Below are 27,138 nucleotides of genomic sequence, written 5' to 3' on the forward strand. Positions count from 1 at the left end.
TGGTCTCCTCTGGGGAGTTCTTTTGCTCTGGAACTTATTGTTGTTGGGGTGGCTGAGACACTATCAGATATCTGAGACTCTGCTGGTCTGAGACTCTGCTCAATCCTGCTTCCTCCCTCTTTATCTTTTAGAGACATCCCTACTTACTCCAATCCGAAACCTCTTGTACTAACTGCATTTCAGTGTTTGCTTCCATGACTTAGACCTAAAGGTGTGACATTTTGCCTTGACGTCTCATTATCACTTTGGTGCAGGATGAACTGTCAGGTTCTGAGTTATTCTGGGTGATGTTTCAGTTTTTCCAAATCTCAGCAGTCTTCCTGGTAAGGTTATGTATGTAACTTTCAAGGATAGTGCTACTGAAAATGTGATTTCTGGACTGGTGCCAATCCCCAAACTATTTATTATTACCTGTCCACAATAAGATGAGGGCAAAAACTGAGAATAATAGTTTAAAAAATTTTTATGACAATTTGGCATCCCTCCAGCAACCAAGGTCAGAGAACTGGTTTTCTTGAGTACAGTATAGATTAGTCTGGATGTTGTTGAACTCACATTGTGAGTTCCATGTTGTGTGTGTACTAGTCACGTGTTGTAGGATCACACTACAATTTGTGATATTTTAAGGTTAGTTTGTAATTATGACTCTAACAATATATAAAATCTGTAATCTTTTGAGATAATTCAAAAGATAAAGTGTTTAAAGAATAAATTGTTGGAACTGGCAGTAAATGAAGAATTGAAGGATTTTGAAAATGTCACCATTTGTTTTAGCTAAAAGTTAAAAATGAATATTCTTAGCTTGCATAAATTGATGTGAAAACTCTTTCTATTCCCATCAGCTTATTTCTGTGGAACTAGTTTCCCTACTAAGTGTAAAAACAAAACAGAGGAACAGTTTGGATACTCACCACTCTCAACCAGAAGCCTTTTTTAAAAATTTTTTATTACTCCCACTAGATTGGAATAACAAATTAGAAGAAAGCTCATTTGCGACTTAAAAAACTTTAGATATTGACACACACCTCATTTGTTCAAAGTGCTTTTATAGGCGTTTAAAATATGGAATCGTATTTCATACATAAATTTGTTAATCATGATTGTGAAATAATCAGGAATGTAAGAATGAACAATATGTACAGTCTTCGCAATTCCCCTATGCTCGTTTGATTGTATTTGTTGAAATGTAGTTCTCTGCTTATTGAAATAATTTGAAGTCTGGGCTTGTATTTTGCCTATCTTCCCCTCACCCCCAGCAGTTTTTCAAATAATGTATTTTTACTGTATTTTACAAAAGTATCTCTGGGTGATGGATAGATTGGAAATCCGTCCTCTCACCACGGATAACTTGGAAAGCTGCTGTTGAAGCTAATAGAGGCGGAAAATAGGAATGTAATAAGACCCTATGCCCTGAAATGAGTTTCAGCAGACGTAAAATAAAAACCAGGACAAAGCTTTAGTAACTAACATTTTTTTCTGGTTAAATAGGCTCAACTTGTATTGTGGTATGCGTTGAAAGTGTTAGTCGCTCAGACCTGTCCGACTCTGTGACCCCATGGGCCGTAGCCCACCAAGCTCCTCTGTCCATGTAATTCTCAAGGCAAGAATTCTGGAGTAGGTTCCCATTTCCTTTTCCAGGGGATCTTCCCCACCTAGGGATCCAACCAGGGTCTCCTACATTGCAGGCAGATTCTCTACGGTCTGAGGCACCAGGGATACAAATCTAGAAAAACGGACCGGCGCCCCGCACCCCCAGCATACCCATTCCCTCCCACAGCTTCAGACGGTGGGGTCAGAGAAGATCGCCCTTGAGGGCGGAAGGGAAGGGGCTAAAGGGGTGTGGCGAGAAGCGTGAGGTCATCGGAGAGCGCCGCTCGCCTGGCTCGTAGAGCCGGCGCGCCACTGACGTCACCACTGCCGACTGCTTTCCGGAAGGCAGACGTCGAAGGCCCGTGAGGTATTATTCTGAACTGGGGTTGGAATTTTTGTCGTGCTTCTGTCTAAGCCCGCTTCTCCTGGGAGCCCCCTGTCACGCTCCCGCTGACTGTGAGAAGTGGAGCCGTGCTGTCTAGCCTTCCGCGAGTGCGAGTGTTGGGGTAACCTGCAATGGGGGTCCATTGCAGGACCCCCACTTCCGCTTTCTTAACCTTTCGCTTTTTTTCGGCTGTTAGCTCCGCCTCTCAAGTATTGGTGGGTGGAGAAATTAAAAGCTCGTGACTTCTCCGTTAATTTTCTGCTGCTTTCAAACCTGGTTGAGAGAGGAAAGTCGAAGTGGAAGGTGTAGGAGAGTAGCTTTCCCTTGTTATCCGCCTTTATCATTTAAGTACATGATCATTCCCTGCCTGCTGCAGCAATATTAACCCACCTGAGATGGGAAGCTAATTTTGATCCTAAGTTGAATTCTAATGGAATCTTTTAAAAGTGTTTTTCTTTGTGGTCCAGGAATAGTGCGATTCAAACTTGTGTTTGAAAATATCTTTAATGTCTTGCTGTTTGTTGACTGCAGTTCATTTTTGGCTTGATAAAGATGTCTCTGTCCCAATGAGATGTTTGCTGCCCACCTGTTAATCTTTTTGGACTGATAGTAGAGTGACCCGAGACTTAGCCGAATGTTGACTTTGGATCCGGAAATAACCAAATAATCCCTATTGAAACTCCGGGAACCGTTTGTGATTGATGGAAATGATATTGTTGAAAGAGAAAATAATGATAATGTGAACAGTGGTTTTTCAAAATAATCAAAACAGTTTATATGTCATATTTCAGTTAGTGACTGTTTCCAAACTGTTGACCTTGCAAGTGTGGCTCTAAGCAGCCCCCAGTGGGTTGGGTGTTTGAACATTTTCACATTGGTAAAATAAAAACTAATATTACTGATTAATATATTGAGTCCTGAGACAGGCATTGTTCTAAAAACTTTACCTGTATTGTCCACTTAACCTGCACAGTACACCTGAGATGAGAATCTTGTCATAAGCAAATTCCATAGTTTTGGAAGGTAATTTTGCTGCTTCACATGAATAATTATGAAAACACTTCGAATGAAACTTTGGAATTAACAGTAGAATTAATTTCATTGTAATCCGATTTAATTATTTGTCTCAATCTTAAGCAACATCTTTGTACTTTATATCTTTTTCTATTATGAGACCTCGGGATAATTTTGTTTTTAGAGGTTAGCATCTCTACCTTTTCTCTGGGATTTTACTTAAATATGAAGGAGAGTTACAAGTGACACTAGCATGGACTGTCTGTTAAAGACAATTTTTGGAGAGATCCTTGTATGGACGGTTCACTGTTATTTTCTAAGGTAATGCTGTGCAAAAAAGTCATTATGTTTATAGAATTCTGATGCAACATCTGCAGAGATCTCTTTAGTTTTCCTCCAAATAGTATATTGATTTGTTTCTGATTTAGTTCCTAATTATATGTAACTGTGCTTGGCATAAGGATAGAAACAGCCCCGGGATACATTATTGTATATCTTGTATAATGTATATATTGTATATATACATTATTGTATATCTTCTTTTGAATCCACATGGTGACTATCCTAATCTGGTATTGAGATTCTCCAAAATTTGGTTCCAGTTTACTTTCATTGTTTTTAGTTAATGAACAGATAGTTACCAAATACTTAATATGTGGCAAGACTTTATGTTACATAATCATGTGGAGATAGATTGGGAAATAACCAGTGGAGAGTTTTGAGCAGAGGAGTGACATGATCTGACTTAGGTGTTTAACAGGATCACTCTGCCCTCTGTGTTAAGAGCAGCTTGTTGGAGAGAGGGGTAGGGCAAAGCCAGGAGACTAATTAAGAAGGTGTTGTATTGATTCAGATGAGGAGATAGTGTCTTCACAGCTGAAAGAAGTGACTGGTGCGTAGCCTTTCAATTTTGGCTGTACTTCATAGGTAAAGCTAACAGATTTGCTTAAGGATTGAGTGTGGATTGTAAAAGAGCTGTCCAGGTTTGGGACTTTGAGCAACTAGAAGGGTTAATTCCCATTAACCGAGAAGTGGAAAACTATGGGAGCAACAGGCTTGTGAGGAAGAATTGGGAGCTTATTATGATATGTTAAGTTTGAGATGTCTGTTAGTTATCCAGGTGGAGATGCTATAGGCAATTGAGTACCAGGTCTGGAATTCAGTGGGGAAGTCATTAGTGGAAAAGGTCAGTTGGGAGTAGTGAGATGGTAATTAAAATTGTGAGACTGGAGGCAGGTGCCAAAGGACTGTAAACAGAAAAGCATTAGACCTGAGTCCTTAGGCATTTTGGCTTTTATAGGTTTGGGGCATAAGGACCCAACAAAATAGACAGAAAGAACAGCCATCCGGGGACAAGGACAATTTTGAGAGGCTAGTGTTGTGGAATTCAGGGTGGAGTAACGTGTTCACTGTTGTCAGATGCAGGTTATGGGTCAGATAAGTGAGGATTGACATTTTCAGGTTTATCTTGATAAACATGAGAAGGAGTGTTATTGATGGATAAATGACAACAGTATGGTAAATGTTAGGAACAAAAAGGAATAAGAGACTACTTTTGCTTGGGAGATATGGAAGTCTTTATAAAGAAGAGGGCATTTGACATGGGTTTTAAAAGATTAATAGGTTTTATTAGGCCCAGAAGACAGGGGAGGAAATCAGGGGAGGAGGTATTCCAAGCAGAGGAAGAAGCCGTCCTTCTCTCCCTTCAAGACCATACCTCCCAGTCAGCTGTTAAAGATGCTTTTGCAAGCCCTTTCTCTTGTGTCCGTTAGCCAGTGCCTCATTTTGTATTACCATTCTTGCTGCAGGCCCACTGAACCCTCCTAAATAAATTTACAAAAGACCCAAATTAATGATACCCTACTTCAACTGAGTCCTTTCTCGATTGCCTGACAGTTGCTTTATTTATCCCTATTTTCTTCCCAGATTGCTCAGTAGTAAAGAATCCACCTGCCAACACAGGGGACTCGGGTTCGATCCCTGGGTCAGGAAGCTTCCCTGGAGGAGGAAATGGCAACTCACTCCAGTATTCTTGCTGGGATAATCCCATGGACAGAGGAACCTGACTGGCTACAGTCCATGGGCTTGTAAAGAATTGGACATGACTGAGCACATATGCACAAACTCATGAATGCACACTCACATATGCACATGACACACGAACTCTTTTCCCACCACATAGGCCTCAATGCCATGTGACTGTGTAACATTTACTTAGCGTTGACTGTGGGCTTCTCTGGTAGTTCAGGTGGTAAAGAATCCGCCTGCAGTGCAGGAGACCCTGTTTTGATTCCTGGGTCGGGAAGATCCCTGGAGATGGAAATGGCGACCTACTCCAGTGTTCTTGCCTGGGAAATCCCATGGACAGAGGAGCCTGGCAGGCTACAGTCTATAGGGTAGCGAAGAGTCGGACATGACTAAGCATCTAAGCACAGCACAGCGTTGACTCTAAGCCAGATACTCAGGAGTCATTTATTTAATAGATATTTATTCAGCCTCTATGATATGCTGCCCTGACACTTAGAATGTATGTGAGCAGACTTGCCTTGCACCAAGGGGCTTACAGTCCAGTGTGGATGATGGACATTAATCAAATCACAGAAATACAAAATAACAACAATGATACGGAGAAAAATATGGTGCTGTGAGACTGCATCAGCAGTGGATATAACTTAATCTAAGGCAAGAGAGAAGGCTTCCTTGAGAAAGCATTGTTAATGAGGGAGCAGGCCAGACAGGGTGGTGGCTGGGAGTTCCCCAACAACTCAGGGAGGAGCTTCTACAGAGAACGAGGCTAGAAAGGCTCTTATACCTTGAGAACATGAAGAAAGTGGTCTTAGGGTAGCTAGAAAATTTAGGTGTAGTGAAGGCAATCCATTCATATGGTTCTTTGAATATAACAGAACTAAAGAATGTAGGTTTGATTGTAATTGCTAAGCTGGGTGGAAATGACATTTTATCTGGCATATTTGGGACTAAAGTAAAATCAGAATTTCAGATAGTTGAAATTTTTGTTTATATACGTATGTACTGTTGTATTACAGATATTATTTAGAAATCTTAGTTCTGAGAGTATGACATAAAATGTGCTCCTTCACTGTACTGCTTTGTTTTCCCAGAAGTAACCCTAGTTAAGGGTCTCTTTTGTATTTTTTAAGAAACTTACATAAAGAAGTATACCTCCACACTCATTTCTTTCTTCTTAAAAACAAGTGGGTTGTACTATAAATGCTATTCTTCAGTTTTTGCTCACTTAATATATTTCAGGAATTGAAGCTCTGCTTCTTATTTTTCTCTGCTACACAGTATTTTATTGAAGGAATATTTCATAAGTTATGTAGCCAGTTCTACTAATGAGCATGGAAGTTGTTTCTTGCTTTAAAGTGTATTTTAAGAAGTGTTGCAGTGGACATCCTTAAACATTATATTGTGTGAAAATGTACGTTTTCAGAGGTAAAATTGCTGGGTCAAAGACTTTGTGCATATACAATTTTAAAGCATAGGGCCAAGTTAGCACCCCAGAATGCTTGGTTTACACTCCAATTAATAGTGAATGAAAGGCTGTTTCTCCTCACCTTTGCCCATATTAAGTACTATCAATCTTTTTGATTTTTGCTTGTTTGACAGGTGAAAAATGGCATCTTGTTCTGGTGATTTATGTTTCTTTAATTATGAGTAAGATTGAGTAGCTTTCTTTATGCCTCTTGGTCATCTGGATTCCTTTATATGTGAACTGCTGATTTTCTTTGTTCATTTTTCTTTTGGGTTGTAGGTTTTTCCCCCCCCCTATTTTATTTTTGTTGGAGTATAGTTGCTTTAAAATTGCAGATATTCTTGTGTGTTGTTGTTAAGTTGATTTGCAGAGGCTTCTTTTATCTGTCTTTATGTTGCAAATATTTTCCCCTAGTTTTTCATTTGACTGTAGGCTTGGTTTGTTTATTTTTGCATCATACATTTTTGTAAGGACCAGGTAAAATGTACGGCATCAGGGTTTTTTTAAGAAGGAAATTTGTGACATTATGAAAGTAATAGATACTGGAACAAAGCATTTGTTGGAAATGTTAGTAATATAAACCTCTTTTGAGGCCACTGGCTCTGTAAGTTGTTCGGCAACTATCACAGCTGGTGAACACCCAGTAACCTATGTTCCCCTCAGTCCAGATTATATTTGGAATTAGAATGAGATTGTAGTCGAGTATTCTAGACTATACTTTCTATGTAGGTGTTCCCCAATTTATGGACTAGGTTATATTCAAAAAGTTAATTGATGGGTTGACTATCTAATATTTCTAATAGAACTATTCTACTTGGGTTCTTAACTTTGTTCTCAAAGCATGATTAATCCGTGAAGACTAGCTTTTTTTTTTTTTTTAAGATAAATTCAACATGTTCTTTAATTTTACCCCATATACGTTATTGTGTTTGTGTGTGTGTGTGCTCAGTCGCGTGTGACTCTTTGTGACCACTTGAACTGTAGCCTGCCAGGCTCTTCTGTCCATGGGATTTTCCAGGCAAGAATACTGGCGTGAGTTGCCATTTCCTCCTCTAGGGAATCTTCCTGACCCAGGGATCGAACCTGCATCTGTTGCATGGCAGTCGGGTTCTTTGCCACTGCACCACCTGGGAAGCCCATGTGTGTCAATCAGTGTCTGATAGGAGTGTTTTCTTATGTAACTGTGATGTCATTTTTATAGCTGAATTCTAATTTCCTAGCAAAATTCTGAATAATTTCTTAGTGTCATCCAATACCTGATCCAGATTCAGGATTCTTTCTTTCAAAGATATCTTTTTACACTCAATTTATTTGAATCAAGATCCACACAAGGTCTGCACATTCCGTTTGATTGTTAGATTTAAAGGTAGATCTGTTTTTTTCTCTCCCTTCTCTCCCTTTTCTTAGTTTTTCTTTATGCCATTTACCTGTTATGGAAATCAGGTCAGTTTTCCTGTCCAGTATTTCTCATTCCAGATTTGTGTATTTGCTTTCTTGTGGTGTGAACTTCTCTATCTTCCATATTTTCTGTAAATTGGAAGTTAGCGCCACAGGCTCAATTATATTCAGATTCAGCTTCTCAGGGGAGTCGGAAGTGCCATACGGATGGTGCTGTGTTTGTCACAGTGCTTCACATCAGGAGGTTCATGATGTGTTTATGTCCTGCTTGGGGTGGTGCAGAGTCATTTGTGGGTTCAGGTATTAACAGTCTTACTCTTCTGTTGTAAGCTTCCCCTTTTATCTGTGATCAGTATCTGAGTCAGTAATTTCACTAGGGGTTACAAAATGATGATTTTAAAAAAAATTTTTTTATTTTTCTTTATTTATTTATTTTTTTAAAAGTTATCGTTTCTTCCACATTTGTTAACTGGAATTTGAACTCTGGTTTTGTTACTTGGGTACCTGATGGTCATCAATAACATGGCTATTGTGGAAAAATGCTGTCAGAGCAGCAATTTGTGATGCCAGGAATATACCTTTTCTGGCTGTAGTTCTGGAGGCTTACAGCAGTGTGATGGTCTTTTAGATTCATCAGCTTGGCTAGGCTGCAGCCCCCAGACATTCAGTCCAGCACCACACTAGGCATTGCTCTGAAGGTATTTGTGGATATAATTGAAATACACAAACAGTTGACTTTAAGGAAATTATTCTAGGTAATCTGAGTGGGCTTGATCCAGTTAATTGGAAGGCTTTAGAAGCAGAGCTGAGGCTTCCTTGACGAAAAAGTTCCACCTGTGGATAGCAGTTTTGGCTTGCAGCCAAGAGTTCCAGCATGTTCTTTCTTGCTTGCCTGCCCTGCAGGTTTCAGTGTTACTTAGCTAGCCTCCACAATTGCACGAACCAGTTTCTTGCAATAGTACATCTCTTCAAGCTACCTCCTACTGGTTCTGCTGCTGTGGTTGAACCCCAGCTGGTATTGGGAGCCACTTCCTCGGCTCTCCTGTTCTCTGACAAAGTCAGGTGAGGAGTAGTGAGAATCTCCTTTTGTTTAGGGTAACCCTATAATTTGTTGCTCAGACTGGGACTTCTGAGAGAGAAATGGGGAGCAGAGCAGATGATAAGCTGAAACAGCAGGCGTAAATGAGGACTGTCATGGGCAAGTTGAGACATAAAGCCATTCTGGTGACACATCAGTATGACACCACCTCCTCAGGGGGCTTGTAATCAAAGTGAAGTAAATCAGCAGGTGTCACCAGATCGTGTTTTAGGTGACATGAGAACGTGTAGTCGTGCTCACCTAGATGGAGAGAATGGAAGGATGTCGCTCAGAGAAGTCTTATCCACTAAAGGAAACCTGATCTTACCTGCAAAGATAAGCAGGGTTAGTACAGAGTGAAGTGGGAAGGGCGGTTCCTGTGTCGAGAACCAGATGGGCAAAACATACTTGGAAAGTTGCCATGGTGGCTACAGCCGTAGGATTGGAGGAGGGGAAAAATGAAACAGGCTATTCAGACAAATAGGGGCCACTGGAAATGAGCTTGACATCCATATAAGGGGTTTGGAATTTATCTTCAAGGTAGCCGGGAGCTAATGCAGTTATTTGAAGCAGGGGTGTACCATGACCAGACTATCGTTACAGAAAAGTCATGTTTTGTAACATCTTAAAGTTGAGAGTGGAGAAAAACTGACAGTAGGGAGACTGCCTTAAATGACTTAGTGAAATTTAGTGAGAACGGAGGAGAGCTTGTGGCTCAAGGAGATTAAGAGGCTGAATTGGCAGGACTGGTGGGACTGGGACCTGAGGAAGGGTGAGGATGACTCCAGGTTCCTGGCTGCACTGAGCTCCCTGGAGCAGAGGATGGAGGGGAGGAGGTCAGGGATGATGTCCTGTCCCCCTCCTTTTCTCTGGTGGGTGTTGTGGCTCTCATCACTGGCGGGAGTGGAGGGAAGGAATGGCATTTCATCCTGTAGGGGTTGCTGGTAGGGATTCTGCCCTCTGTCCCTGCGTCTCAGCCAGACATTCCTGAGAGAAGGAGAGAGGCAGCTTCTCTCCGGCCCTCTTCCACTTTCTCCACTTCTGCGGTCGACACTCTAGAAGGAAGGTAGAGGGGTGAGGACTGCCTATGGCACCAGCCAGGGAGTGAGGAGCAGTGGGTGAGTTCTGTTTTTCTTTCTCTTTGGAGTTTCACCATGCACAATCTTGGGCAAGTTACGGAACCTCGTGTGGTTCCATGTGTAGTCTGTGAGGAGTAAATGAAGAATTGTGTGTGGATGGCTGAGAGTAATGCCCGGTTCACAGGCGGTGGAGTTCAGATGTTGGCTGCTGCTCCTGATTCTGTCCGTTCACAGCTTCATCACGGCATCCGAGTAACGAAGGGGACAGAGGGCAGTGACTGCAGCTCCTTCCTTGCAGTGCTTCCTGTGGGAGGAGCAGATACTCAGGAACTGTCTGTGTAAAATGTTTGAAGAAATCATTTGAATTGGAGGTAATTTCTGGTATTAGAACAATCTTTATTTTCCAATCTACATTGCCTTTGTTTTTTAGTTAGGAAAAAGGCAAGTGGTTTGGTTCAGATTTAATGAGAGTCATTATTCTTACTTGCTGCCTTGCTTTCAGTGTTCACCCTAACCCATTTCAACAATAAATAACTACTTGCTTGTTGGGGCTTAGGGACAGGGAATAATTGCAGGAAAAATCTATGTCATGATTCTTGAGGGGAAATATTTTCTAATAGAAAAATCAGATGAAAAATTTCACATTTAAATAAAGGTCTTTTTGTGTTTTCTATGCTTACAGTATTTGTTAAAAGCCAAAATGCATTATTAAAGTGTGCCTTTTTAAATTTAATGATTGTTTATTTTTGTTATGATTTTAATACATGTGTTTTGAAATAACAAAGTTTGAACAATGAAGAGTGAAGAGTGAATAACATGAGTCCGCGCTGATCCCATCCCCTAATTCCTGCCCCTTCTGAGAGAGAATGGCTGATTTTGTATGTCTCCTTCCAGAGGTTTTTCAGCATTTGTTGTTGTTCAGTCACTAAGTCATGTTCGACTCTTTGCCACTCCGTGGACTGCAGCACACCAGTCCTTCACTGTCTCCGGAGGTTTGCTCAAATTGACATCCATTGAATCAGTAATGCTTTCTAACCATCTCATCCTCTGCCACCTCCTTCTCCTTTTGCCTTCCATCTTTCCCAGCATCAGGGTCTTTTCCAGTGAGTCAGCTCCTCATATCAGGTGGCCAAAGTGTTGGAGCTTCAGCTTCAGCATCAGTCCTTCCAGTGAATATTTAGGGTTGATTTCCTATAGGATTGACTGACTTGATCTCCTTGCTGTTCAAAGGACTCTCAGGAGTCTTCTTCAGCACCATGTATCTACATATATTTAATTGCATCTGTGTTATGTGTTACAGAATATGTTCTATGACTTTTTTCACAACTTACTGTGTATTACTATATAAAGGTTGGGAAGGGAAATGGCAACCCACTCCAGTATTCTTGCCTGGAGAATCCCAGGGACAGAGGAGGCTGGTGGGCTGCCATCTGTGGGGTCGCACAGAATTGGACATGACTGAAGTGACTTAGCAGCAGCATGTAAAGATTAACTTCTTTATTTTTACTATTATCTTGGATGGATGTGGTGTAATACACTTAACTGTTCCCCTGTTAATGACTATTTAGATTATTCTCAGTTTTTGTTCTATATAGTTTCTTCATTCAACAAATGTGTATCAACTGCCTGGCAGTGCTAATGAACAAGACACAAAAATTCCTGCTCTCATGTGTCAATATTTACTGTCTTTTGGAGGTAGACAGACAATAAATGAAATACATCAGATGCTGTTGAGGACTGTAGGAGAAGGAGATAGGAAGCTCTGGAATGAGAGGAGGGGTGTGCATTTTAAATAGGGTGGTCAGGAAAGCTTTATAAGTAGTAGACAGCATTTGAGGAGAGATGTAGCAAAGGTGAAGTCGTGAGCTCTGAAGCCACTGGTTCTGGAGAAACGTTTCTAGGAAGGAGAGGAGTCCAAAGGCTCTGAGGTAGGGGTGAGCCCGATGAGAAGAGCAGTGAGGCCTTCATGGCGGGAGTGGAGTGAGCTGGGGCAGAGTGAGAGGAGATAAGGTCACAGAAGAAGTAGCAGAGAGTCATGGCTTTTTCAGTCAACATAAGGACTTCGTCTCATCCTGAGTGAAGCAGCAAGCCTTTAAAGGTTTCCAAGCAGAGGCTTGTGGGAGTCTGACTTGGATTTGGGATGATCGTTTGCTTTCTTGATAATAAACTATTGGAAAAGAAACAAGGAGGCCGTTTAGGAGGCTGTTGAAACAATCCCAGCAAGACACAATGATGGCTCAGACTAGTTTGGACCAGGGTGGTAGCAGTGAAAGTGGTAGGATGTGGTTAGATTCTGAATGTTTTAAAGATAGGGTAGGAGAGAAGAGTCAAGGATCATTCTGTAACTTTCATTCAGTTCAGTTCAGTCTCCCAGTCGTGTCCGACTCTTTGCGACCCCATGAATCGCAGCACGCCAGGCCTCCCTGTCCATCATAAACTCCCGGAGTTTACTCAAACTCATGCCCATCAAGTTGGTGATGCCATCCAGCCATCTCATCGTCTGTCGTCCCCTTCTCCTCCTGCCCCCAATCCCTCCCAGCATCAGGGTCTTTTCCAATGAGTCAACTCTTCGCTTGAGGTGGCCAAAGTATTGGAGTTTCAGCTACAGCATCAGTCCTTCCAATGAACACCCAGGACTGATTTCCTTTAGGAGGGACTGGCTGGATTTCCTTGCAGTCCAAGGGACTCTCAAGAGTCTTCTCCAACACCACAGTTCAAAAGCATCAATTTTTCGGTGCTCGGCTTTCTTCACAGTCCAACTCTCACATTCATACATGACCACTGGAAAAGCCATAGCCTTGACCAGATGGACCTTTATTGGCAAAGTAATGTCTCTGCTTTTTAATATGCTATCTAGGTTGGTCATAACTTTCCTTCCAAGGAGTAAGCGTCTTTTAATTTCATGGCTGCAGTCACCATCTGCAGTGATTTTGGAGCCCCAAAAAATAAAGTCTGACACTGTTTCCACTGTCTCCTTATCCATTTCCCATGAGGTGATGGGGCCAGATGCCATGATCTTAGTTTTCTGAATGTTGAGCTTTAAGCCAACTTTTTCACTCTCCTCTTTCACTTTCATCAAGAGGCTTTTTAGTTCCTCTTCACTTTCTGCCATAAGGGTGGTGTCATCTGCATATCTGAGGTTATTGATCCTTCTCCCAGCAATCTTAATTCCAGCTGGTGCTTCTTCCAGCCCCGCGTTTCTCATGATGTACTCTGCATATAAGTTAAATAAGCAGGGTGACAATATACAGCCTTGACGTACTCCTTTTCCTGTTTGGAACCAGTCTGTTGTTCCATGTCCAGTTCTAACTGTTGCTTCCTGACCTGCATACAGGTTTCTCAGGAGGCAGGTCAGGTGGTCTGGTATTCCCATCTCCTTCAGGATTTTCCATAGTTTATTGTGATCCACACAGTCGAAGGCTTTGGCTTAGTCAGTAAAGCAGAAATAGATGTTTTTCTGGAACTCTCTTGCTTTTTCAATGATCCAGCAGGCCTGAGCAGTTGAAAAGGTGGAGTTGCCATAAAATGAAATGCGGAAGACCTCAGTAAGCAAGATCAGTTTTTTTTTTTTTAATTGAAGTATATGTGCGCTCAGTTGCTTCAGTCGTGTCCGACTCTTTTGTGAGCCTTTCTGACTCTTGTGAGCCTATGGACTGTAGCCCGCCAGGCTGCTCTGTCCTTGGCATTCTCCAGCAAGAATATTGGAGTGGGTTGCCATGCCCTGTTCCAAGGGATCTTCCTGACCCCGGGAATGAACCCTCGTCTCCTGTGTCTCCTGCATTGCAGGCGGATTCTTTACCCACTGAGCCACCTGGTATAGTTGATTTATATTGTGGTAGTTTCAGGTATATATCAAAGTGATTTGATATGAGTTTGTTCTGAAAGGGAGATGGAATATGGGACTTTAGCTGGAGTGGGGGATATGAAGTCAAGGTGTTTGTTTCTTGTTTAAGATGGAGGATGAAAGGTTTTAAGTTGATGGGTAATGACCCCACCAGGGAGAAAAATGGACGAGAGGCAGAGTTCCACTTGAAAAGTTTGAGGAGTCCATTTTAACAATTTTTTTATGCATGCATACAAGGATTTCTGTAGGCTGCTTTCTAAAGAGAATTTCCTGAGTCAAAGAATGTGTGCATTTAAGAAATCTGTACCAGTTTATATTCTGCCTCTAGTGTAAACCCTTGCTAATGCCGAATTTTGCCAGTCTTTAAAATTATTGCCGGTCTTATGAGTGAGATTTTCATTATTTTAATCTTTTATGCTTTGTAGGAAGTTTTTATATCATCTAACTAATCTTTTGTTGTGTTTTGGCAAATATTTTCTCCCAGACTGTTTCTTGCCTTTTAACTTTGCTTAAGGTATACTTTTACAATACATATTTTTTTTTTCAGTTTTTATGTAGTTAAGTCTGTCAGCCATTTCCTTTTATAGCATTTGGGTTTCATTTGGATCATGTAAATATTTTATATAATCTTTTAATACATTTATACAGAATTTACCTTTAAATTCATCTGGAGTTTATTTTTGTGTATGTCATGAAATAGGTATCTTAAGTTTTTCATCTCTTTTTGTGTTCTTAAACAGTTAAATACCATAAGGATTAACTGTTTTTTGAAGGTTTGGAAGAAATTACCTGTAATATCTTCTAGACTTGGAACTTTTTAGGAGCATAGATTTTTGACTTCTTAAAAATTTTTTTTGGTCTGTCGTTAATGATCTATTTGGTTTATATACTTCCTTTTAGGTTAGATTTGATAACTGGGTTCCCTCCCCGACCCGGTACCTCATCCTTATTAGTCAGATTTTTCAAATTTATTGGTTTAAAATTCTATGTAACGAAAAGTACCATCTCTATATTTATGTCTTACATGTTTATCTGGACAGTAGATGCTGGAGCTGTCCTTTTGCACATCTGGAGGTTGGCTCAGCTGCTTTCAGCCCTCAGGGTTCAGCTCTTACTGTCCTTCATCTTGGGTTTGTTTCTGGGTTCTCCTATTTGGTCTGTAAAGGCTCTATTCTCCTTGCTTCTGTTTCCTATCAGTCTAATCTCATTTGCTGTTTAGTTTATAAAAATGTCTGCTATTGAGGTCTGCTGATGGATAGGTGCGCTTCTTTGTTCCAGCGTTACTGTGGATTTATTTTTGTATTTCTTCTGTCATTTTGGAGAGATTTTTGGGGGGTGGGATGAGAGGCAAATCCATGGTTGTAGTTATTAGCCTTTTGAAACAGGAAGTCACACTCTCTCCTGTGTGGTTTTCTTTTCTCATAGTCCTTTGTTTAATTGCTGTTTGCACAGTAGTTGATAGTAATTTTATAGCATGTGTAGTGATTGTCTCCTGGACTTCATCTTTTTTTTTTTTTTTTAATTTTAAATGAAACCAGATGTCTCTAGACTTGTTGAATCGAAATGTTGATGTATTATGACTAAATAATCAAATAGTACTTTTAAAGCTTAAATGACATAGTCATAACATTTAGAACTGTTAGGGACTTTACAGATCATTAGACCAACTGCCTTTTTATATGAATGAGGTATTTGGGGCCCAGAGAGATACAGTGATTTATCTAAGGTGACAAAGCCAGTGAGCAGGCAAGATGGAAAGCCTGAGTCTGTTTACTTCAAACTGGTTATGCTCTTTGCTCTTTTACACATTCTTGATGTTCTCCTTAGTGATGTAACGAAGGAGGAATTTTCAGCTAATAACATTTTTTTAACCTAAGGATGGTACATATGGCTTGGAATTGCTTCTGAAATTTGATCTTAGATAATGATATTAAATACAGTGATGTGGAGTTTTCTTTTTCTCATATAGATATTAAATATTGTTATAAGGTAATATGAATTTTAACTAATGGGCTGTCAAGGTATGCTCTGGCCTAAATAAAAACCATGTAGTTTATTTCTCCTAAGTTTCCTCTTTTCTGCTTATAGGCTTTATCTGATTTATGGCCTCTTGAATTTCTTATTAATATTTTAAGCTTAAGGAATATGTATATATACATATAAATATAGGCTTGAAAAGTGATTTTAGTGATAAATGATTGTAAGGTACTTCAGACCCAAGATTTCTAATTTTTTGGTTTAATATGCTGAGTTCAAATGCCTAATTCAAATTCTAAATTCAATGCCTGAATTTAGAAGTGCTAAAATATGTTTTCCAAAGAAAGTGCTTTGCTTATCATTGTTTTCGACAAGCATTAGGGGGTAGGATATATTTACTTACCACACTTTCATTGCTTTGCTTAGTCTTTAACATCAGCCAGCCCTTGGCTTCCCTGGTGGTTCAGATGATAGTGTCTGCCTGCAATGCAGGAGGGGACCCGGGTTTAATCCCTGGGTCAGGAAGATCCCCTGGAGAAGGAAATGGCAACCCACTCCGGTACTCGTGCCTGGGAAATTCCATGGACAGAGGAGCCTAGTAGGCTGCAGCCCATGGGGTCGCAGTCAGACAGGACTGAGCGACTTCACTTTCTTTCTTTATTTTTTTAACATCAACAAAGATTTTTCAAAATGTAGAGTATTTATCATTGATATAACATATTTGGTAGTCATGTCTCAGTTATTGAGAAGCATTGAGGGATTGATAGGTGTAGCATTAATGAACTTGGGTGGGTCCCCTCCTGGGACCCCCCTCTTTCTCACCACCCACCCCCGCCGCCCCTGACCCCACCAAGCAACTTAAGAAGAGGGTAAGTTTGAACATGGTTGCTCCAGAATTATATTCTAAGATTAGTTAAATTATCTTCAGATTTTAACTCCTTTAGCAGTTTTGAGACACATGATATGACCTATTGATTTTTTTAATAACCTAGTGAGCAATCTCTGTCTCCAATGTGAATTTTAAGAATTTAATTTTGTTCCAGTTGATCGTAATGGCAGGTGAAGGAATTAATGAAGACTATCCAGTAGAAATTCATGAATATTTATCAGCATTTGAGAATTCCATTGGTGCTGTGGATGAAATGCTGAAGACCATGATGTCTGTTTCTAGAAATGAGTTGTTGCAGAAGGTATTTCAAGTAATTTCTATTATGCCCCTTTCCCCCTTTTTCTCCCCTCTATGTTTTTAAGTGTTTAGATATCTTTAGGGGGAAAATACAACAAAACTCCAACCTTAGAAAATGCCTCTTAACTATATTTTTATTTTGACTTGGTTTTGAATTAAAAAAAGCACTCCCCACATTCTTTCTGACAGACTCTTATCTTTGACCTTTTAAGTATTACTGTGATGTTATCAGGGTTTCTGGAAACTCTATAGGACAGAAAGAGTAAATTGACTTTGACAGTCTAAAACAAATCTCATTATGTTTCTTCTGTCTTTGGTATTGCCTAAGCATTTTAGCCTGCTTCTTATACATAAATGCATCATGTACAATGTTTATATTGACAAATTACTTTTGACATACAAAGCCCAGATTGTAACTCCTGAAATTAAAGTAATTCAAAAGAACTTCTTTTTTTTGTTTTTGAATTTTACACATTCCTTGTTTAACTAAAGATGATACCCTGAAGTGAAAATTTGTGGGCAAAAATCATCAGTTAACAAAACTTTACTTTCTCAAATTATTTCCAGATTATTTGGTTATTGGATTATAGGAAGTGAAAAAAGCATTTCTTTGATACATTGTGCTTGGTTAGCGTTTAAAATATTTGATGGTACTCAAAGTTTATATTTCTTTTTTCTTTCTCTTTCTCTTTTTTTAATAGTTGGACCCACTTGAACAGGCAAAAGTGGATTTAGTTTCTGCTTACACATTAAATTCAATGTTTTGGGGTATGTATATTACTTTGGAATTAATTATAAAGCAGATTATTTATTGTGTTAAAGGTGACATTTTAAAAATGCTAACAGTTTATATACAGTTATACTTTATGGCCGGAGAAGACAGTGGCAACCCACTCCAGTACTCTTGCCTGGAAAATCCCATGGACGGAGGAGCCTGGTGGGCTGCAGTCCATGGGGTCGCAAAGAGTCGGACACGCCTGAAGCGACTTAGCAGCAGCAGCATACTTTATGGCAGTTTTAATTGTCAAGTATTTATTTCTTTTAAATCAGAATACCAGATGCCTATGAGCCACACATACATTTAGAATTACAAAGAGGTTGAATAATTTAAGATTTAATTAATCATTTCTGTGACATTTCTTTTTTTGTAACAAGTTTCTTTAATGCCTTTATTAATATATACCCATTTCATTCTATGAATTCTTTCTCTTGTAGTTTATTTGGCAACTCAGGGAGTCAATCCCAAGGAACATCCAGTAAAGCAGGAATTGGTAAGGATTGATTTCTTTTATTTCACGTGTATATGTCTGTTGTAGTGTTCTTGCAGTTAAAATTAGAGTACCTTTATCATGCTAATTGTGGAGAACGAAATTATTTAGGGTTGAAATTATGAAAGTGACCCAGATTTCATTGTGTCTTTAGTTTCTCTTTCTCTCACCTTTGTCAGAGAATGGTGTTCCATATATTATATATATCTCTGGATGGGAAAATGTTACGATTCTAGTAATTATTTATAACTTCTATATTATTTTTCCTATAAATTCTTGAAATCCTGTTCATCTCTACAACTGCCTTTTTAAAAAAAAAGAAAACTCTTACACAATTCTTAAAAGTGTATTCTAGTTGATTTACTAGCAAAGACGGGAAAGTTTCTCCTCCACCTTTTCAATTCTTCCATTAATTCATTTTCTCAGCAGTAAAGAATCCAGTTCAGCAACAAAGCTAAAAGCTTTTTTGGCACCAGTTGTATGTGTACTGTCCAGTAATTCTGCATTAGTGACATATTTACAACCTGTAATAAATCTTCTAGGTTTGTCTTTGTATTCCATTTAGATGTATAAGTACAGTATATAAGGTCTGGTATCTTGGAGTTTTTGCTGACTTCAAAAATTAATCAAATCATTCAATTTGAAAGAAAAAATTTAGAAATCAAACATAAGGTTACCTTCTTGACTTGGCTTTATGAATAAGAATGTTAATAAATTTATTCTTTGTGTTTATAAAATATAAGGTAAATATATATGTGAAATACACTTGACACTGTATTATTGTTCTAAAGTCTTAAGGCGGTTGATATGTATGTATTTTATAACTTAGTAAAGTACTTGGTCATTTATTTTAAAAAAATGAGTAAAGCCAGATATGTTGTCTTCAATTTTTAAATGTACAGACTGAGACCTTTTCTTCTTTTAAATTTCTTGGAGGAAAAGTAAAAAATAAATATTTTTTAAAATACAGAAATTGTGAAAAATACTTAGAGCAAAATATATAAAGCAATATGGTCCATAGATCTTGATTTGACAAATGAGATTGGCCTTAAATCTTAGGAAGAATGCACTGTATCATCTGTGTTCAACTTTCTAATGCAGCCTTTACGTTTATAAAATTCCTCTTTTTTCTCTTAAAAACAAAGTTATTTGGAGTAGTTTAGTACTTGATTCTATCATCTGTCTTCTTTTCTCCTCAGAATCCACTTTATGCAGGAGTGCATTCGTATTTTGGACAAGGGTGGACAAATTAACAGCATCCATAAACCTATTCCCCTTTTCTGACTTTGTGACAGATGTCACTAATTGATCACAGAGTTAGGGTGTGAGAAGAAGCCTATCTGCTGTCTATATCATGAATGGGGAAAGGCATTGAAAATAGTCAATTCATTCATTCAGAAAATATCTGAGTGCCCACTAGAAGCCAGGCTTTATTTCCAAGCGAGATAGCTCCTCAGGGAATAAAGCCACTAAAATATGCCTGCCTTTTTGGCAGGTGCCACCCTATCTGGTGGTGGGAAACAAGCAACACATAATACGTATGTGTGAACACACAGTATGTTAGAAGGTTATATTGCGGGGATAAAGAAGTAGCACAGGGTAAGAGGCACTGGACTACTTGAGTAGGATTGCCATTTTCAGTCATGACTATTGAACTATTAGCAAGGTGAACATTTGATGGGATTGGAGGGAAGAGAGGGTGTAGTGTTGTGAAGGATGATCAATTTGGGGAGGGCTGGGCTGGTGTGTGAGTGAGGACTTTAACTCATGAGAGGGTTTTGAGTAGAGTTGTTAGTTTTTCAAACTTAAAAAATCCTAAGGTTCTGCATTTTTATGTGTATGTTTATAAAACTGTTTTGATAATTTAATGAAACTTGCTTTTAAGTGGTGATCAATCATTTACTATTTTGTGGCTCTCACACCTTTGTTTCTCTAATTGAAGTAGAGAAATAAGCCTTTATTCTGATTAATGGCCTCAGAAGATTCAAAGTGGTACAGAAACCTAGTATGTTTCTCACTGTGTAAAGTCTGATAAGAGCCGTAGATTTCATTAGAAAATATCATGTGCTTATCAGTCAGAACTATGACATTGGCTAAAAAGATCTTGTATTTTCATTCTACTTAGTTTAATTGCGACACTAGAAGATAACACAAAAAAACAAATAGTTAAAATGCTGCCTTAGCTGTTTCCTGTTTCACCTAATTTCTGGAGAATTTAGTTTGTATACTGTAAGCCTGTGAAAGTTCTATTTTAGATTATAGACTTCAGGTACAAGATAGTATATGGATTTAGGTAAATTAAAAAATTTAGTGTAACCACATATAAACATTTCAGTGTTTCTATCTCTGTAGTGTCTAGGTTTTCCTCTTGAAACACTCAGAACACTTCTGAAATGACTTTCTAATGTCTGTGTTTCCCCTAGACTGAGACTCCAGGAGAAAGTGGAGTATGTTTATCCTGTTCACTTTGCACTTAACTAGCACCACTTAATAGGCAATAAATACATAGTTGTTGAATTTAACTGAGGTGTAGTATAATACAGCTTAGTAGTGGTGAACAGCTTGGTTAATCTATTGCCTTTTTTTCTTTTTTTTAAGGAGAGAATCAGAGTATACATGAACAGAGTCAAGGAAATAACAGACAAGAAAAAGGCTGGCAAGCTGGACAGGGGTGCGGCTTCAAGATTTGTAAAAAATGCCCTTTGGGAACCAAAACCTAAAAATGCATCCAAAGTTGCCAATAAAGGAAAAAGTAAAAATTAACCTTTCAGTTTTGATGTACACATATTTTAAAAGTACATAATTTTTATTGTTTTCCACAAAATGGATGATGATTATGTGGCACTGTAAGGTTTAAATGTATTCGTTATTGAATTCATGTATAAAACTTGGATTTGAAATTCGTAATGGTAAAAACTTTTCCCTCCAGAAAGATTGTTATCTTTATTGGTTTTTCTATAGAACACTATGAGGTTTTTAACATTGCTGTGTATATATATATATATTTAAATGTTTTATTTTGTATGGGAGTATAGCTGATTAATAATGTGATAGTTTCAGGTGGACAGGGAAGGGACTCAGCCCTACATATACATGAATCAATTCTCCCCCAAACTCCTCTCCCATATAGTAGATCCTTGTTGGTTATGCGTTTTACGTTTATGCATACATTTACAGCAGTGTGTACATGTAATCCCAAGCAACATTGTAGTATATTTTATATTTATATTTTACTGCCTCTTGACCAGACTCTTATTTGCTTAGGTCAGTCTTTCAAAGCCATTTTATAAGCAACTATTAAGTTTAACTTAAATGTTCCTCATAAACATTTGTCTATTTCAATGAATAATGATTTTATGACGTATGCTGAAGTTATAAATACATCTGTTCTCACTATATGATATTAAGAAAGAGTGAAATGACTTAAATGTCCATTTTTTCTCTGTAGTTATTTCATTATGCTTTCATGATTTTGGGAATTACTGCTTTTTGTGGTATTTGAAGTATGAAATTAAGACTTTAAGGTTATTCTTTAATTCTTGGCACTTTGCCACTATGTCCCATTTAAAGTAAAATACATTCTCATTAACTTTAGATGGGAAATGAGGTTGTATATTGATGGCTGAATTTTGACATAATAGCTATACCCTATCAAAGCTATTAATGTATGGCTGACCTGTTTTTAATTTTTCTCTTTTGAGTAAATGTTTCCTTGAAATTAGGAAGGTCGGTTTTAGAAGTCCTTATTAGAAGTGGAGGAATCCATGAGTTTTTGTTTGTGCATAGTGCCGGTAGTTAACTTGGCCTCAATTTTTTCAGATTTTTTTTTAATATTTATGAGGGTATAACAAGTATGTACAAGTATTTTGGAACAACTTTGTATGTTATATAATGCCACTTAATCAGAGGAGAAATCTGAAGGAGAGTACATTGTATTTATATTCTGATTTGTTTTTCTGTAATATTTATTAGTGAGAATTCTAAATATTAAAACTTTTTAAATGTCTAAGCCCAAGAATTTTAATTATATACCTTTAATGCTTTCAGTCTTTGAATTCACATTATTATGTATAGGAATGCCAAATACAGTAAAGTACTTGTACTTTAATTTTTGAAAAAGAAGTTGTTAAAATTTTCTGTGTGATTAATTCCCCATAAGTAACCTTGAATAAATGGATTTCTTGATTTATGATAGCAGATATTGTAAATGGTCTTAAAATATAATGGATTTTGTAAAGCATGTTGAACTCTTTCTATGACACATGAAGAGGAAATCACTGATGAATGCAGAAGTCTTCTGGCTCAGATGTCAGGCAATTTTTGAAGTAGAAGAACATTTATAGTTATTTCACTCCTTGTTTTACCTTTATCTCTTCTAAATTCCAATTTTTTAAAAGTAACTTCATGAGAGAAATAAATGTTATTAATATCAAGTGTAGTGGCTTTGTTATTTATTGCAAAGAAGGTTATGACTTGCATTTCTGTATGTTTTTTCACTTCATCAAGAAAAAAAGGTTGAATGAAAAATGTCACAGAGTTGCAGAAAATCATTGGCCAAGTTACTGGGTTGTGAAAGTCCAGCTCTTCATTCTCTTATTTTTTTTTAAACTATTTTATATTGGTTGGTTGGTTAACAACAGTTGGTTAACAGTATTGTGATAGTTTCAGGTCTGCTTTTTATTCTCTTAAACTGGAAATTCTTTAGTGAATAATTCTTTTAAGTGTTTATCAGAAGTAAAAAAAAGCAGTTTGATTGTGTTCCATTTTATTAGGTATGATTTTAAATACTATTGCTTAGCACATAGTAAAGAGCTGAATGATAGTAAGTGCACTGGGTTGCTTATTTTCTATTTATTCATTTCACAGATATTACACCTAATGACATTTACATTGCTAAATACTGTGTTAGGTTCCAGATAAGACTACTCTGGCCTTTATTCTATTTTAAGAAAGTATTACAAAAAAACTAATCTTTCATTAAGTTCAGTTTTTCAGAGTTACTGGAAAGTTTATGACAAGTTGTGCTCATTAAACTAGTCAGAATCATAAAGGGTGATGGGTTGATCTATTTGACCATGAAACAGTTATTGTTAACATAGTTTGTTCCAAATGACAGTCTGCTCTAAGTTTAGATGTTAATTACATCTTATATTAATCTCTCTGGGAATTAACAAGGTGGAGAGGTTATAGCTATAGATATTTTTTAGATTAGGATTATGGACTATTAATCTAATACTAAATAATGAGATTTGGTCTTTTAATATATTAAGTACAATTTTCTTCTTGTTCATGATTGCAAGATGGGAAGTAATTTTCGTAAAGTAGAATATGTTAAGAGGAATATTGAAGCTTGAATTATGGTTTACATTCCTGGAATTTAAGGTTATGTCAACTTGATTGGTTTTTAAGATACCCTGCAGATTAAAAAATTGTTCTACTTGGCAATTAGAAATGGATTAGTGTTACTTCTAAATAAAACTTTAAAAATTGACTAGAGGTGTAGGAAGTACTTAAAAATGGACAGTATATTGAATATAGATACTTTTTCTCAGATATAGGTTATTGGAGAAAAAGCTGTTTTAGGAAGCAGTTTATGATATGGTTAGACCATACTTTTACACATTTAAATTATCAGAAATTCTGGCTTTAGTGAATGACATTAACTGAGAAAGGTTTGAATAGTGATTCTGAACTAAGTTTGGTAGATAAAGGAGAAAAAGAGGCACTGGCATCTTTTTCTCACTTCATAGCATAGTTAGTAAACTTGCTCTGATAAAGTCAAAGGTTCTTTAAACTGAATAGTAACCTATTTTATATAAATGTGATCTGAATGTACTTAACTAACAAAAACATTTCCTTTTCCCTATATCCTGGTCTAAAACTCATCAGTTTTGGAAATACAAACCATATTTTGTTGATTTTTGTATATTAGCATTTTATAGTTGTCATTAACAATTACGTTGGGGGTAAAGTATACAGGGTTTTATTATATTCTGTTGATTTATTTGATTAATTTGCTATTATGTTGCTTGTGAGTAGGATTTCAAGAAAATGCTTTGAATGATTTTGGTTTGCAGATTCATTTTCCTTTCAGAGAGCAGCCACCCTCTGACTTGACATGCCCTTTTCAAATGTTTATTTTATGGTATAATTTCAATATAACCAGAAAGATTAGTTAAAGCTGTCCAGGAAAGGGAGTAGCTATAGTGATATCTATTGGCAATTGAGGCTTAATCTTAACTCTGTTACCTCCTACTGCCCCCCTCCCCGCTTAGGCCAGAAAGCAAAACCAGCCTAGCTCTTTATTACTCATCTGTTACAAAAGGTTGAGAAAAGATGCCAGTTCTCCCCCCGACCCCCCATCCCTGATAAACCTTGAAGTGTGGCAAATGTATCATGGCAGAATAATTGCAGGCAAGATGTCAGTTTTGTAAAGTGATATATTTCAGATAGTACACAAAATTTGATGGCAGGAAAAATAAGCTTTCATAAATGAAACATTTAAGAGACTCTTTTTATTATTTGCTTTCAGTTTAGTGTTGCCTTTAAGGTGTGCCATTTCAGTTTGGCAGCTACAATAAATGACTGAAGGAAATTGAAGATGATAATTCAGCATTTCAAGATGCTCCTGCTGAAGTAGACCTATTGAGGGCTTGAATTTAAAGTTTATAGTAATATAGTACTTTAAAGCCAACTACCCAGGAAATTCATGGTGATAGGATTTGAATGAGATGATTAGGAGAAATAGAAAAGAATTCCTTCACTTGTTATTAGGTGGGTATTAGCTATTGAGAGGCTGTGTTGAAAAATGTAATTGTAAAAAGGATAGAGGCTTTTTATATGCAATTTACTATGGAATATAATTCATTGTGGACCTTGTCCAAAGATGTTTGGTTATTAAAATAACAAAAAGAATAATTATAACAAGGAGTCACTTCTGACTTAGTGCTATAGCATTTTGTTGCCTATAGACCATGTTATGCTGTATTTGGCTGATACTGTTTCTTTTTTTTTTTTTTTTTGTATACTGTTTCATTTAGTGACTGTTGCTTTCTCTAATAACACATTCCTTAACTTATTTAAATTGAAATTATTTACCACACCTTTTCTGGTCCTTCTTTATTATTTTTCCCTTGAGAAGGTAATCATTATTAAAAGTATATAGAGACATTTGGGTTGCATGTTTCTTTTCAGATTCGTGTTTTAGTTTTTTTTGAGTATAAAACCAGGAGTGGAATTGCTGGGTCATATGGTAGTTCCATTTTTAAGTTTTTCAGTGTCTACAGCAGCATTATTTACAATTGCCAAGGTATGGGAGGAACCTAAGTGTCTGTCAACAGATAAATGGATAAAGATGTGGTGTATATATATATGCAATGGAATACTACTCAGCCATAAAAAGAATGAAATTTTGCCATTTGCAGCAACATGACTGGATTTAGAGGGTATTATGCTAAGTGAGATAGGGAAAGACAAATACTGTATGATGTTACTTACATGTGGAATCTAAAAAATACAATAAATTGGTGAGGTAAAAAAGCAGACTCACAGAACAAATCAGTGGTTGACAGTGGGTAGAGGGAAGGGGGAAGGGCATTAGAGGATAGGAGAAAGGATGTATAGTTGTTGCTGGGTTTTATGGGTTTTGACACTTGTGAGTTTCAGCGTTTATGATTTTGACTATTGGTGAATGACTTCAGATGTCCATGGAGTGTATAGTATTTTGCAATTTTGCCAAGGCATAATCTTAATTCTTTCTAACTTCTATACAGGAAGGCCTTGTTCAGTTAATGATTTAGCCTAGCTAACCTCTCATCATCCAAAGTTGTTTTTCCTCACTTGCAGTCACGTTCATTTATTCACTCATTCGGTCAGCAGATATATTGAACTCCTCACGTGCGCCAAGTTCTTTTACAGGCATAGGAAGTTCAGCAGTTATCCCAGCAATATTTTGCGACTCCATGGACTATAGCCTGTAGTCCACCAGGCTCCTTGGTCCATGGAATTCCCCAGGCAGGAATACTGAAGTGGGTTGCCGTGCCCTCCTCCAGGGGATCTTCCCAACCCAGGGATCAAACCCAGGTCTCCTGCATTGCTGGCAGATTCTTTACTGTCTGTGCTACCAGGGAAGCCCAAGAATACTGGAGTGGGTAGTCTATCCCTTCTCCAGGGGATCTTCCCAACCCAGGAATCGAACCAGGGTCTCCTACATTGCAGGTGGATTCTGTATCAGCTGAGCTACCAGGCAAGGTAGGAGATATCAAACTTTATATGAAAAATGGCCACTCCAGCTTGGCTTGTGTTCCCACAAAATGAGTATGTGGAGGTCCTGGCTCTTAATACCTTATAACCCAGAAATAGGGTTGTTGTGGATGTAGTTCGTGAAGAGCAGATAATAGAGTGAGCCCTAATCCAATATGGTGAATGTAGACTCACACCTGGCAAAAACACCATGTGAAGAAGAAGGCAGAGATAAGGGTGTTGCTTCTATAAGCCAAGGAGCACCAAAGGTTGCCTGCAGGGCACCAGAAGCAAAGTGAGAGGCATGGAATAGATTCACAGCTCTCAGAGGGAACCAGTCTTGCCAATAGTGATGTTGGACTTTTATTAGCTTCCAGAATTGTGAGGCAAATATATTTGTTTTGTAAGCCACCCAGTTTGTGGCACTTTGTTATGGCAGCTCTAGCAAACAAACGGCCACTTCAGTTCAGTTCAGTCGCTCAGTCATGTCCGACTTTTCGCGACCCCATGAACCGCAGCACGCCACTAGATGAAATGAATTTAAAAGGTTAAAGGGGTGGGATGGAGTGGGAGGTGGGAGGAAGG

The 27,138-nt window shown here is 38.0% G+C and overlaps 1 protein-coding gene across 2 annotated transcripts; it reads left to right on the plus strand.

The window, feature by feature from the left end:
- Nucleotides 1–1,853: 1,853 nt before the first annotated feature.
- On the plus strand, nucleotides 1,854–22,745 carry C1D (C1D nuclear receptor corepressor). 2 transcript variants are annotated; one of them, XM_043917620.1, is made up of 5 exons: nucleotides 1,854–1,957; nucleotides 16,902–17,048; nucleotides 17,746–17,812; nucleotides 18,260–18,315; nucleotides 20,911–22,745. In XM_043917620.1, exons 2-5 carry the CDS (start codon nucleotides 16,911–16,913, stop codon nucleotides 21,073–21,075), a joined length of 426 nt encoding a protein of 141 aa, XP_043773555.1. In that variant the 5' UTR covers nucleotides 1,854–1,957; nucleotides 16,902–16,910; the 3' UTR covers nucleotides 21,076–22,745. The 2 variants fall into 2 exon arrangements, with proteins under 2 accessions (XP_043773555.1, XP_043773556.1); XM_043917621.1 differs by lacking the exon at nucleotides 1,854–1,957 and adding an exon at nucleotides 10,222–10,408.
- Nucleotides 22,746–27,138: the final 4,393 nt, after the last annotated feature.

This window comes from Cervus elaphus, chromosome 11 (genome assembly GCF_910594005.1).
Source record: "Cervus elaphus chromosome 11, mCerEla1.1, whole genome shotgun sequence".
Lineage (NCBI taxonomy): Eukaryota > Metazoa > Chordata > Mammalia > Artiodactyla > Cervidae > Cervus > Cervus elaphus.

Excerpts from the sequence above, each read along its gene's own strand:
- C1D (XM_043917620.1), top strand. The coding sequence starts at position 16,911 with ATGGCAGGTGAAGGAATTAATGAAGACTATCCAGTAGAAATTCATGAA. Across the intron at positions 17,049-17,745 it reads GAAATGAGTTGTTGCAGAAG|TTGGACCCACTTGAACAGGC; the intron begins GTATTTCAAGTA and ends TTTTTTTAATAG. Across the intron at positions 17,813-18,259 it reads ATTAAATTCAATGTTTTGGG|TTTATTTGGCAACTCAGGGA; the intron begins GTATGTATATTA and ends TTTCTCTTGTAG.